We start from the raw sequence: 12,262 nt of genomic DNA on the forward strand, positions 1-12,262 counted from the left end.
AGAACAGAGGGTGCAAACCTCATCAATTCAATGTGACGTCACACCCTGGGAATGCCCACATGGAGGGCAAAACCATTAAGTGAAAGAGTGATGTTAAAAGATCAAGTTAAATATACACCATATTGATGATGGATACTATGCAGGCCAGCAGACGAATCCAGAATATAAAAACAACGCACAAAGTTTCATGTTAAGCGTTTCTGAGACCTAGGCATAGACTGTTGTCCTCTGTAGAGGACATTATATTTGACCATGTCACAGATTTAGCTCTGGATGTGCTGTAAATGTTTGGATGTTTCATCATGACAACTCCCTCTCTATGGTCTTTAAAAATGACTAACATTGACTGAATGATCACATTTAGAACTCTTAAGGAATTATGATAATATTTTGTAATTATCATTTCAATCTGACTTTTTTTTTTTTTTTTTACAAACTGTATGTCATAAATAAAAAGGAAAAGGAAAACGTTATGGGATTCAAAATAAGAATATGACTTTCCGTTACGAAATGGCATCGATTTCAACATGCTGTAAGTCCTAGGACTTACACAGAATGTTTATCAGGCATTTTGGGGAGATATGTGAACCTGGAAAGAAAATATATATTAATATTTCTATAAAATGTCTATGAAAAAATGTTGCCAAGTTATTACTCCCATTTTTAGGTACACTTCTTCTTTCAGTACATGTTGCCCCAAGAACACATTAATATGCAACTGTAAAAAAATAAAATAATGTTTCAACTTAAAAAAGTAAGGGTTCAAATTGAAATGAGAAGTTGTGCCAAGTGACAACTTGGATATTTAAGTTGACTAAACTTTTAATTTTAAATTTTTTAAGGCAGCACGAACATGTCTTTTTTAGTTGATTTTTTTTTTTTTTTTTTTACACAGTGATACATAGTATAGAATGGGACTGCCCATTTATGACCATGTTTACACACATATTGAATTAAGTAAAATAGTATATCAAGTAATTTTGTTATATCTTTCATAACATAGTTGAGAATCATCTTTATAGAAAGTTTGGTTAAAAACTAGCCTGCAACCTAAACACTTATTAAATAATAAAAATAATAATAAAACATGTTTTTGCCTATACATGTCTTTTAAATGTTTTAATAAATGAGTTTTAGGTGATTGAAATATGGCAGCTGGTGATGTATATGGGTCACAAGTGCCCAAAACTTGCATTTTATTTTTTTAGAGGAATATTCTTCTAAATATGCATTGCTTGAAACAGATGGAAATTGAGTAATGCGACTGAAAACTATTATGAATTACTCTGTATCTCTGTATCAAAGTTGATATACTCTCCACCTGGACGAAACAAAGAACTGTAACATAGTTATCATTGTGCATAGACAATTTCAAAGTTGTCTTCAGTTCCAACAACAAAATTTCTTTGCATTCTTTAAACCACAGAAAAACATGGAAATATGCATACAAATATAATCTAAAACCTTTTAAAAATTTTGTTAAGCAAACTCAATACTTTATACCGAAGACAAACTCTGGAAACGGAACGTTTGATCCTTATTTCAGTTTTAGATCTTTAATTGATAACATTTACGCCAGTGTTACAGTAAAGACACCAACAGGCTGAAGGTAGTAAATACCAAATACAAGGTTCCCACTAAAGCTACTACTTCATACAGCAGAATAAATTATACCATGGTAACGTACACACATGCTGAAAGGAAATGGGAGGAAAGCATAAACACAAATGCTAACGAAAGCAGGTCCCCAGTTTGACGTCCCAGAGGGGCATGATGGATCATATTTTTAATATCCAAATGTTGATTAACAAAGGTGTTAGCCGTGGATGCTCTATACTAGAAGTGATTTGAGTTTCATTGCTCGTTTGATGAAGATATCGACAGCTGAAAGTGAAGGGGACGGGGTTTGGGTCAGGTGGATTCATTAAGAGTTCTGGTTCGCTCGAGGATTGGTTGCAGGATTCATTGAGTCAGAAGCAGTCAGTTAGCACCAAACACTGCTGTGTTTCCCACAGTCCATTAAATGAGCCATCGGTCACTTCCATTGCAAAGTTTCAGCTTCCAAACGGTCCGAATGTCAATATTTCATCTTGCATCCACAAATGTGCTCTTTCTCAAGCAGAGAAAATCTGAAGCACAGAATCATATTACGCAATACGATTCACATTCCATTCAGTTTTAAGTGTGAATGTCTTTTATCGAGAGCTTCTCACACACACTTTGAATCCTAAGAAAAATGATACATAATAACTATTGAAAGCAAAGAAACCAAAGCAGTAAATATAAACACAAAATTACAATATAAGACTTACAGATATCCCCTGCTTCATCTACCACACAACACCTTTTCTGTTTTAGTATAAAACATATTCTTTATAAACAAACAATAAACGATCTGCTTCATCTACTGTACAATTCCATTTATGTGTCAAAATGTCACCTGCGAGTGCTACACGAATGTCCAACGTTCATAACTTTTTTTGTACAAACTTGTGAATGCAAGAGATCTTAATTACAGGAGCCCTGGGTGTGTTTTTGTATCAGTTTGTATTATAAAAAATAAAAAAAGAGAAAAGGAAAACCGGAGAGAAAAAGAGTCACCAAGAAAGAGGTTAAGGAACGTTGTCAAAATTATACACTACCATTCAAAACTTTGGGGCCAGTTTGACTGTTTTGGGTTGTTTTTGAAAGACATTAATAATTTTATTCAGCAAAGATGCAATAAATTGATCAAAAGTGACAGTAGACATTTATAGTCTTAGTTTAGTTTTCTATTCAACAAAGAATCCTGAAAACAAAATGTATCATGGTTTCCACAAAAATATGAAGCAGCAAAAACTGCATTCAACATTGATATAATAGGAAATCAGCAAATCAGCAGATAAGAATGATTTCTGAAGGATCATGTGACACTGAAGACTGGAAGCTTTGATCACAGGAATAAATTACATTCTAAAATATATTCAAAAACACTTATTTGAAATCGTAATAACATTTATTGTTTTTACGGATCACATAAATGCATTTTTGGTGAGCATAAGAGACTTCTTTCAAAAACACCCAAACTTTTGAACGGTGGTGTACTTGGTCTAAAAACCACTTGTGCATTTTAAGCATTCTACATAGTTAATCAAATGTTTGCATTGCTTAACTCAAAATCATAATATGCATGTTTGAAATAGTATCTCTTGACTTGATTTTTTTTGTCTTCTATAGTTCGAGGACAAAGTGTTGCTTCTCTCTAGAAAATTCAAGAATAAAATTCACAATTGTTTTCCAAACAATGCTGTTTTCTCCCCCCCCCCCCCCCTTCCCAGATGATCACTATGGACAAAACGGGCTTTTGAGCGAGAGAAAAACGCCTGGTCCTCTTAAAGCACTGCTAATTCCCAGCAGAATGCCTAAAGCCAGACTTCCCACAGAGTGGCCAGGTTTGCATGGAATGTCAAGTGAAAAATGAAGGCGGAGAAGGTCAAACCGCTCGGGAACATTACGGCTCTCGGGGTGAGGGGAACCTGGAAAGCGGAAAACCAGCAGTCACACTTTCAACACACACACTAGCCCACTGCTAGCATTTCACGTAAAAAAAAAAACCCCGCTGTGTTCAAATTATTAAAAAATGCTACGTGTGGATCTTGAAACAACGAAACGAAAACAATAGTTACGATAATCATAATTACAACAACTGTAAGGGCAATCGTAATAACAATACCGATAGAAAACAAGCGAGATTATCCGTTGTAATGACACTGATTCATACACAACTATGCACAGCAAGGTGAAAGCTGGGAATGCGTTCTTGCTGTCCGTCGAACTGGTCCTCTTGTCCGAGTTAGAGGTCCATGACGAGCCCAGGATCACGAGAAGGTCATGTCAAATGGAATGGCAAGAGTCTTGTCTTGGAGATCAGAGAAAAACCTCTCGCACGCTTGTGCCGGCTGATGCGGTGAAGAGCTCCAGCTGGTCTCAGGAGGTGTGTGAAGGTGTGTGAAGGTGTGTTTGGCTCAGTAAGCCTGTCCTGTCTCCACCTGGAGGAGTCCCAGCACTGCCGAATGATCACCCAGCTTCATCCTTCTCTGAGTCGACAGACTCACATTCTTGGCCAGATAGTCCACAGCGGCTGTAGGACACACACACACACACACTGGCATGAGCAGGAAGTTCCACATAAAAGCAATCTCACACCAATTTATGCATTAATAAAACACATTATGCATTAGTTTCAATGAACCGGTTCAAAAACTGTCCAAATGTCCATTGTTAAAAACATGCACTGTTGTTGTTTAATAAAATGGACAGATACAAAATCACAGTGCTTTTCATTTTTGTTATATTGGTTGTTTTTACCATAAAATACCTAACTATGCTCACAAAATGAAAAACAAACAGTGCCAAATGATGTTATTTAACATGTTTTAATACCAAGCACAGATTTTTACCTTACACTCTAAAAATGCTGGGTTGTTTCAACACAAATTTGGGACAAACCCAGCCATTGGGTTACATTTTTTAACTACATTTTTTAACCCAATGTTTGAGTTTGTCCATATTTGACTTAAAATTGGGTTAAAACAACCCAGCGTTTTATAGAGTGTATGCTTCGTGAATCCAGTGTTTTAATAGTTACAATTTTAGTAATTTTGTTGTGCCTTAGTTTTTTAGATTTATATTTAGGTTTATTTTGATTTTGATTTGTTTTAGTTTTAGTAATTGTATTACTTCAACTTATTTCAGTTGATGAGTATAAGTTTTCAAAGTACAAGTTTTTAAAGTTTTTCATTTAATATTTTTATTTTATCTTATTTTGTTTTAGCTTTATTTTTATTATTGAAAGCCATTTTTAATAGTTTTAGTTTTAGTTAATAACAACACTGGTTCAACCGAATCATTCAAATAGAACCGACTCATCATAGAATGACTCATTTATGATTCAAACATCACATCACCGGCACAATCCACCACATGTGTAGAACAACATTACACGTTTAATACCGTCATCGGTCACTTTTTTAAACCTCTGACCAGAGTGTTTACGCAAATAAAGAGTAATGAAAGATAATGCACACACTAAATTGAGCATATAGCCATTCAAGGGCCAAAGAGACCGAGAAGGCCTGGTGTCATTCATTCAGCTCTCTCTCTCTCTCTCTCTCTCTCTCTGTGTGTGTGTGTGTGTGTATGTGCCAGTCTTTATTACACTAAGCGTTTGAGATTTCATGCTTCATACTCGCCTCATTTTCAGCAGCTCTCTCATCTGACTCATTAAACAGATCAGTCCTCTCAATCTCACTCATAATTAACCTGACATTCGCTCGTCAGATCTCTTCAATCAAGCCTTCTGCACCTTCTGATGGACCTGACACTACTTCACACACACACACATTTATCTGAAGACATCCCATAGACCTCTGTCGTTCGTCCCTCATTATAATGACTCCAGACAGACTAACCCAAACTACACCTTAAGAGAAAACTTTATGCATTTTTAACCATTTTTCCCTTTCAAGACACACTTAAAGAGAGTTTTTCTAGATTTAGATAACCTCCACACTACCATTCAAAAGTCTGAACACAATTGCTCAAGTTTATGTTGCACATATAGGCTACTTAACGAAACACACAACACACACATCTAAAGGTGGTGGATAGAAGCCAGTGACTTCTGTGACAACATCAGCCTCTGATTATGTTAATTCAATCAATCAATTCTTTCCTGTCCTGAAGCTTGTGTGTGTGTGTGTGTGTGTGTGTGTGTGTGTGTGTGTGTGTGTGTGTGTGAGGTGACTAAAAGGACATTAGGACCCTAGGGGTGTAAAGTGGGCTTTGAAGGGCCTGTTTCCCAGTCGAGGGAAGAGTGCTGTGACTAACAGAGGAGCCCGGGGCCGATGCCGGGGTCTTTATCAGGAGCATGTGTGTGATGGGCACAGGGGTCAGAGTGTCCTGAGATGGTCAGTGTCGGGCACTACTCAGATGAACTCAGATGGGCATCAGTGTGATTAAAACAACAATGGCTTCCCTACTGAAAAGATCAGCATGTGTTGTGCTCCAAAATACAGTAAAAACAGCAATACTGTGAAATATTATTACAATTACAAATAACTTATTTGAACTCTATATGAATATATTGTAAACTGTAATATACCCCTGTGATCAAAGCTGAATTTTCAGCATCATTACTCCAGTCTTCAGTGTCACATGATCCTTCAGAAATCATTCTAATATGATGATTTGATGCTTAACATTATAAATGGCTTAATGAGCAATTTAATGATTCCGTGCAGAATAAAAGTTTACATTTCTTTCAAAAATGAATAAATACAGAGGCAGTTTAAGGAAAACAAGTAGCTTGACTTTATTAATCTGAATCTCAAATGTGCTACATGGCTTTTGCACCAAACACAAGCTATAGACTAAACTATAAAGTAGACGATTAACAGTTTTCATTACTTTATCACAACAATCTAAAAAAAAAAACTAAACACTTAATGGTCTTAAAAGTTAAAAAGTTGGGGGTCAATAAGATATTTTTGACAGAATTTAAAACATGTATTCATTAAAGTGACAGTAAACACAATTATAATGTTACAAAATATTTTAATTATTTGTATGCTGTTCTTTTGAACTTTCTATTCATCCAAGAATCCTGAAAAACAAATGTATCACGCCCCCCCCCCCCCCCCCCCCCCCCCCCCCCCAAGACCAATTGATTTCAACATTGATAATAATCAGAAAAGTTTCTTGAGAAGCAAATCATCATTTTAGAATGATTTCTGAAGGATCATGTGACACTGAAGACTGGAGTAATGATGCTGAAAATTCAGCTTTGATCACAGGAATAAATTACATTTTACAATACATTCAGAATAGAAGACTATGGAAGCTTGTTTCTGCCATGGAATAATAAAAAAATGTAATTGCAACTTTTTATCTTGCTAGCAATTTCTAGAATTGCGAGATAAAAAGTCACTTTTTAATTTTTTATTCAGTGGCGGAAACACGCTTCCATAAGACATTAACATTACTGTTTTTACTGTATTTTTGATTAAATAAACCCAGGCTTTGTGAGCAGAAGAGACTTTCGAAAACATTTTAAAATCTTACCGGCATTTACAACATTAGACATTGAGTCATATATACAGAGTGTTTGATGGCGGGACAGTACGTACTCTGGCCGTACTGGCTGTACTGGTATCCAGCAGTGACGGGGTCCACGCTGTAGCTGGTGGCGCTGTATGTGGGGGGACAGTAGGACTGGGACGAGGCCAGACTGTCCACACTCTTGATGGTGTCTGAACGCTGGCTACAGCTCGCTGAGATCGAGTTAGACGCCTCCAGACCACCGTGGAGAGGAGAGATGGAGAAATCGTGCTGAGACTGGGACGGGACGGCACTGGGGTTACTCAAAATACTCATCACCTAGAGAGACACAGAGACAGAGGCGGGTGTTTAGAGACAGATCCGCAGGTTTGCATCTAATTCTGCCCAACACTCTTAAAAATAAAGGTTCATTATTCTCATGGTTCTATGAAGAATATTTATGCATACACATTTCTATAGAACAATAGGGTGATTTAGTGGAAAAAGGTTCCATAGATTATTAAAATTCTTCACAGTAAGAAAAACTAAATGTTCCCCTAAGGCAACAACATCAACAACTCAACGTAAAGGTTGAGAAGTGCCTGGACTTCAGCGTCGAGGCGTCTATTGCTGGTTTCCATGTTCATGGAGTTAGTTTGTGGAGTGAGTAAACTGTGTGCCAGTCAAAAATGACAGATTTTTTATTTTATTTCAATGAAATGAATGTACTATATTTTAGTACGATAATGTTTTTTATTTAATATTTTGTATTTTTGGGGATTTTATGGGACTAAATTATATGTATGCTGTATTTATAATCCATTTAACTTTTTGAGCATATACCTGAAAATAAAATTTCCAACTTAAACTGGCGTAAATTTTGAATGCTTCAGAGCACAGACTTTATTGCTGAAGTGAAAAAAGTTTTAAAAAGTGAACTTAAAAAAGTTACAGAATTTTCCGTTTATTGTTATGAAAAATGCACAAAAATACTATTTTAAATTTTTATATGAAATATGTATTTTTAAAAACAGAAAATCAAAAAGAAAATCAAAGCCATAAATCTAAAAAAGTTTGAGGTTGATATCTCAAAAAAGGTGCTTTCAGTTAGATTTTGTTAGGCTGCAGTACCAAAAGTTTTCACTAGATGAAATTGGTCTCCCATTCATTTCCACTGCGCTAATTTTTGACCGCGAGGAGCACAAGTGTGACAAGATAGAATCATGTCCAATATTTTTTTTTTGTGTGTGTTCACATAGCAAGTGCTAAAACCTTTACCAAGTTTTGTACCATTCCGATGAAGTAATAAAAAAAATTAAAAAAAACAAAGTAAAAGTTTTTGGTCAAAAATGACTGAAAAGCACCAGAGAGTTGAAAATGGCAGGTGCCGGTGTTTCAGCCAATCAATGTACACTCACATCACTGGTAGTTCCTGTTGTGCTGGGTTAGACCCTATGAGCTAATTTAGTCCCCCCAAAAGTCATCAAAGAGTGGGTACCTCTGCCAGTAGTAATAGGAACTATGAAAACGCTCCCCCTCGTGTAAAATGACCAATAAACCACAGTTGGCTTTTCTGCAACCATTAGACAGCAGAATATATAGTAGTGCTCAAGAATATGAGGTCATTCTCTGAGTGCAAACGGAGGGAAGGGACAGAGAGTGAAGCACAGCGTCCCAGAGTGATTCGAAACGGCCAGAGAGAGTGATCCAGCAAAAGAAAGAGACGGGGAGCGAGGCCAGACCCATCAGACCCCTGTACCGAGGCCTCCAGCACAACAAGCACTGAGGGAGAAGATAATCCCGCCCCCAGGCTCCAGAAACACCCCCACGCTCATGAATAATAATGAGCAGCGGTCTGAACAGAGCCAAGTACGTGATCTCCCATCCCGAACACACAGGCCCGGCTCTTAAACTAACATTGATGTGAGCTCAAGCTGCTTGTTTATCTGTTTGTGAATTGAGAAACAATGGCTATTACAAATGCTGGGTTGTTTCAACCCATGTTTGGGTCAAATATATACAAACCCAACAGCTGGTTTACATTTTGTTATTACATTTTAAACCCAACGGTTGGTTTTGTCCATTTTTGTCCCAAACATGTGTATTATTCATTGGCAAAACTCAATCAATGACTAAGATTGACCTATTTTGACCAACTAAATCCATCAAAATGTGTATACTATCAGAATATACTGTACATATTGTATTCCACAATGCAATGCACCTGACTTGACCCTCCATTCCTAGTGTCAGGGAATGAACCGGAATCGATAACAACCATGATTTTCACATGTTTAATTATTTCTACAATCATTACGGCATTAACTAAACATGCATATTAGTAAGATCAAGTGACAACAACTACTATTATAAAGTATACAATTTCACACAATGGACGGCATACGTGAAACACAAACCACATTTTGTGTCAATCGTCCATAAAGCCACTGGTACATAAAAAAAGGTACACAGGAGTGATTTTATGAGCAATTATCACATAATACATAAATAAATGTTTTTATTCTAGGTTTTTATCACATAATATCCATTTAATAAATATATAATAATAATAGGCCAAAAATAAAAAATATTCAAATGTAAATGTAAAAATAGCAAAATATATAAAAAAATATGATGATGCATGCATACAGTATGCAGGAAACAGTGTGCAGTTAACTAGTATTTCATTGCAAAGCGGTCAGTTTAGTCAACTATATTCTAGCTATGTTGCTCTACAACATAGGAAAAGGGTCTGGTCAAAAGGTCATGCAAGAAAACGTATCATGTAAAACAAAAAGCATAAGAGAGAAAGCTGAAATATTGTTTGGGGCTGGAGAAGTGTTTTCCTGGAAGCCTCACACATGGTCTTCCCTCTCAGGCGACAGAAAGCATCCTTCCCAGCATCAGGTTCACGTTGCGTCTCGATACGCTACGCTGCCCTTTGACTCCCTTTGGCTGCTAAACCAATTAGACCATCACAGAGCTGGTTAAACACACACAGACGTGACACACACAAACCCATACATGTGTGAGTTTAAACGCAGTTCACATCAGCTAACCAAAAAAATCAACCTGCAAAACAACCGCTTGCGCTCGGTGACGACGCGGCACACGCGAGCGGACCTGGAACATTAATCACATTATGATAAATATTCCCAAAATGTCTTGCAGGAAATATGGAAGACTTGAGGCACATCGGACGCATAACTCTGGTTAGTGGTTTCCTCAAGCTAATTCTATCAGTATGGAAACCCCTTCCACGCACATGTGACATGCATCCACATAAGTGGGAGATTCATTGCCGTGTCTTTATAAGAGACACATGAGATGTGGCCATATGGCTGGAAGATTCATACGTTTCCTGATTATAGCAGATTAGTGAATGGAAAGCACAAGTAGCCCTTGTTGGTGGCCACACGAGGGGGCCGTGACGGCAGACAGATTTAGTGAACGGTTAATTGAAGCTTGATTACACTGCTTCCTTCTTTATATGCACATTAAATTAAAGCGGCAGACAATCTGGACTGACTCCTCTATCAGCGCTTCTAATTATAAAGCACCAAATTCCAGCAGCGCTTCCTCAACAGAGCCGCACTGACCTCCTTTAGAGAGCGAATGAAGGGAAATCTCTGGACCTTTGCTGGAAAGATAGAGCTGTTATTTTTATCACATTTTGTAATGTTACACTCTTCATTTACTTAAGATAATATACTGGTATAGTGCTGCATTCACATCACATTATAGAAAGCATCCTAAACGGCTCATAACATAATTGGGGGTGCATTTCACATCAACAAAAAAGTATGCTCTCTCAATAAATGTACTGTTGGTTTAATCTGTTTTCCCTGGTGAATTTGTGAACTATGTTATGGAGCAAACGGTTTGCCACCACACACTCTGATTTTGCTATGGATCAGTCCTCAATTTCACAATTTTGATGATTTCAAACGCTACACAGAAACATTGTGCAACAGGCATGCTAATAATACTAGAAAAAAATGTCTCTATACTTGATTCCAAAGGAGAAGGAGCATATCGCTAAGCTAATAGCAATACTTTAAACTGATCAATATCTTAGAAAGCTGCACAAATAAACTTTTGGACTAGTCTTGTCAACTATAAGGACATAAAATGCTGTCTAGGTAGGCAGCTTGTAGGATTTGGAACAAGGCTAATTATTCAGTCATCCTTTTTTTGTGTGCGATATGTGTGATGATATGATACAGTAAAAACTGCAAAAAGTAATATTTTTGGCATTATCTTCACAGCTAAGCTGTGTTTATTGCATTGAGAGCTCTCCAAAAAGGTATCTGGCAAAACATCTATAACGTACTGAAACATTTATCGGTTTATAGGTCATATTTAGTGACGGCTACTTTTGAATGGACATCAATGAGGAAAGGCCTAGTTCTGGCATATATCAACGGGACTATGCTAACCAGCCAAACCTTGACCTCTATAGGACTCATACATGGCACAAGGGCAAATTAAGAGACATTGGATGCATCATTAATTAAACTGACCAAAAACATTTCCTTTATGTTGTTCTGTGTCCAACAGCTTTTTAAACTGTTATACACATTGGGAAACTGTGACCTTGACGCACCTTGGCCAGAAGAGGCGTAACCGCTGAACTTCGCTGCAGGGGAAAGATTAAGCTCAGCTGAGATTGTATTACAAATCCACCCAACCCAGAACATTAATGCAGCTAAATAAACAAAAATCAATATCATTCAGACTATTAATCTGATATGGGAGTGTGTGACATATCAGACTCCATGGCAAAACAAGCACCTCCGGCAAACGCAGCCTGTAGTTCACCAACTAAATAAACCCTCATTTCACATACTTGAATCCCCCACCCCTCCCAAGCAGACTATACATTTCTTTCCTTTGTTTCTCTATTGGACTATATCTTCCGCAGTGCTTTTCTGGTTTGTTGTGCGTTGTGTGCGCGGCAGATAATGGAAGTCAGGGCTCCAGTGTTTAAAGGACACAGCCCACAGGCAATGCCTTCCTCTCTCCAAATAGATTACTCCATAAATAATAATAAAAAACTAATTAATTCTCCAACTTCTGAGACCCCTCCAGCCTGAGGCGGCGCAAACCCAGAATTGTAAATTGATACAATGTGCATCCTTTCAGATAAACAAATAGTGCATGTGCAACACACTAAAAGGGATTC

At 37.2% G+C, this 12,262-nt stretch overlaps 1 protein-coding gene across 3 annotated transcripts in view; it reads right to left on the minus strand.

Moving 5' to 3' along the window:
• Window positions 1-1,529: 1,529 nt before the first annotated feature.
• Window positions 1,530-12,262, minus strand: part of pax7a (paired box 7a) — a 60,890-nt gene continuing 50,157 nt past the window's right edge. For 2 of the 3 annotated variants that reach the window (XM_084100059.1, XM_084100058.1), the window contains exons 8-9: window positions 7,167-7,416; window positions 1,530-4,120 (exon numbers count right to left, since the gene is read on the minus strand). In XM_084100059.1, coding sequence (XP_083956185.1) covers window positions 4,005-4,120; window positions 7,167-7,416 — 366 coding nt within the window. In that variant the 3' untranslated portion in view covers window positions 1,530-4,004. Of the gene's footprint in view, window positions 4,121-6,810; window positions 7,417-12,262 lie in introns of those variants that run through there. The other variant, XM_084100060.1, reaches the window with a different exon arrangement.

Source organism: Abramis brama (assembly GCF_963993115.1).
Source record: "Abramis brama genome assembly, chromosome: 23".
Classification (NCBI taxonomy): Eukaryota; Metazoa; Chordata; class Actinopteri; order Cypriniformes; family Leuciscidae; genus Abramis; species Abramis brama.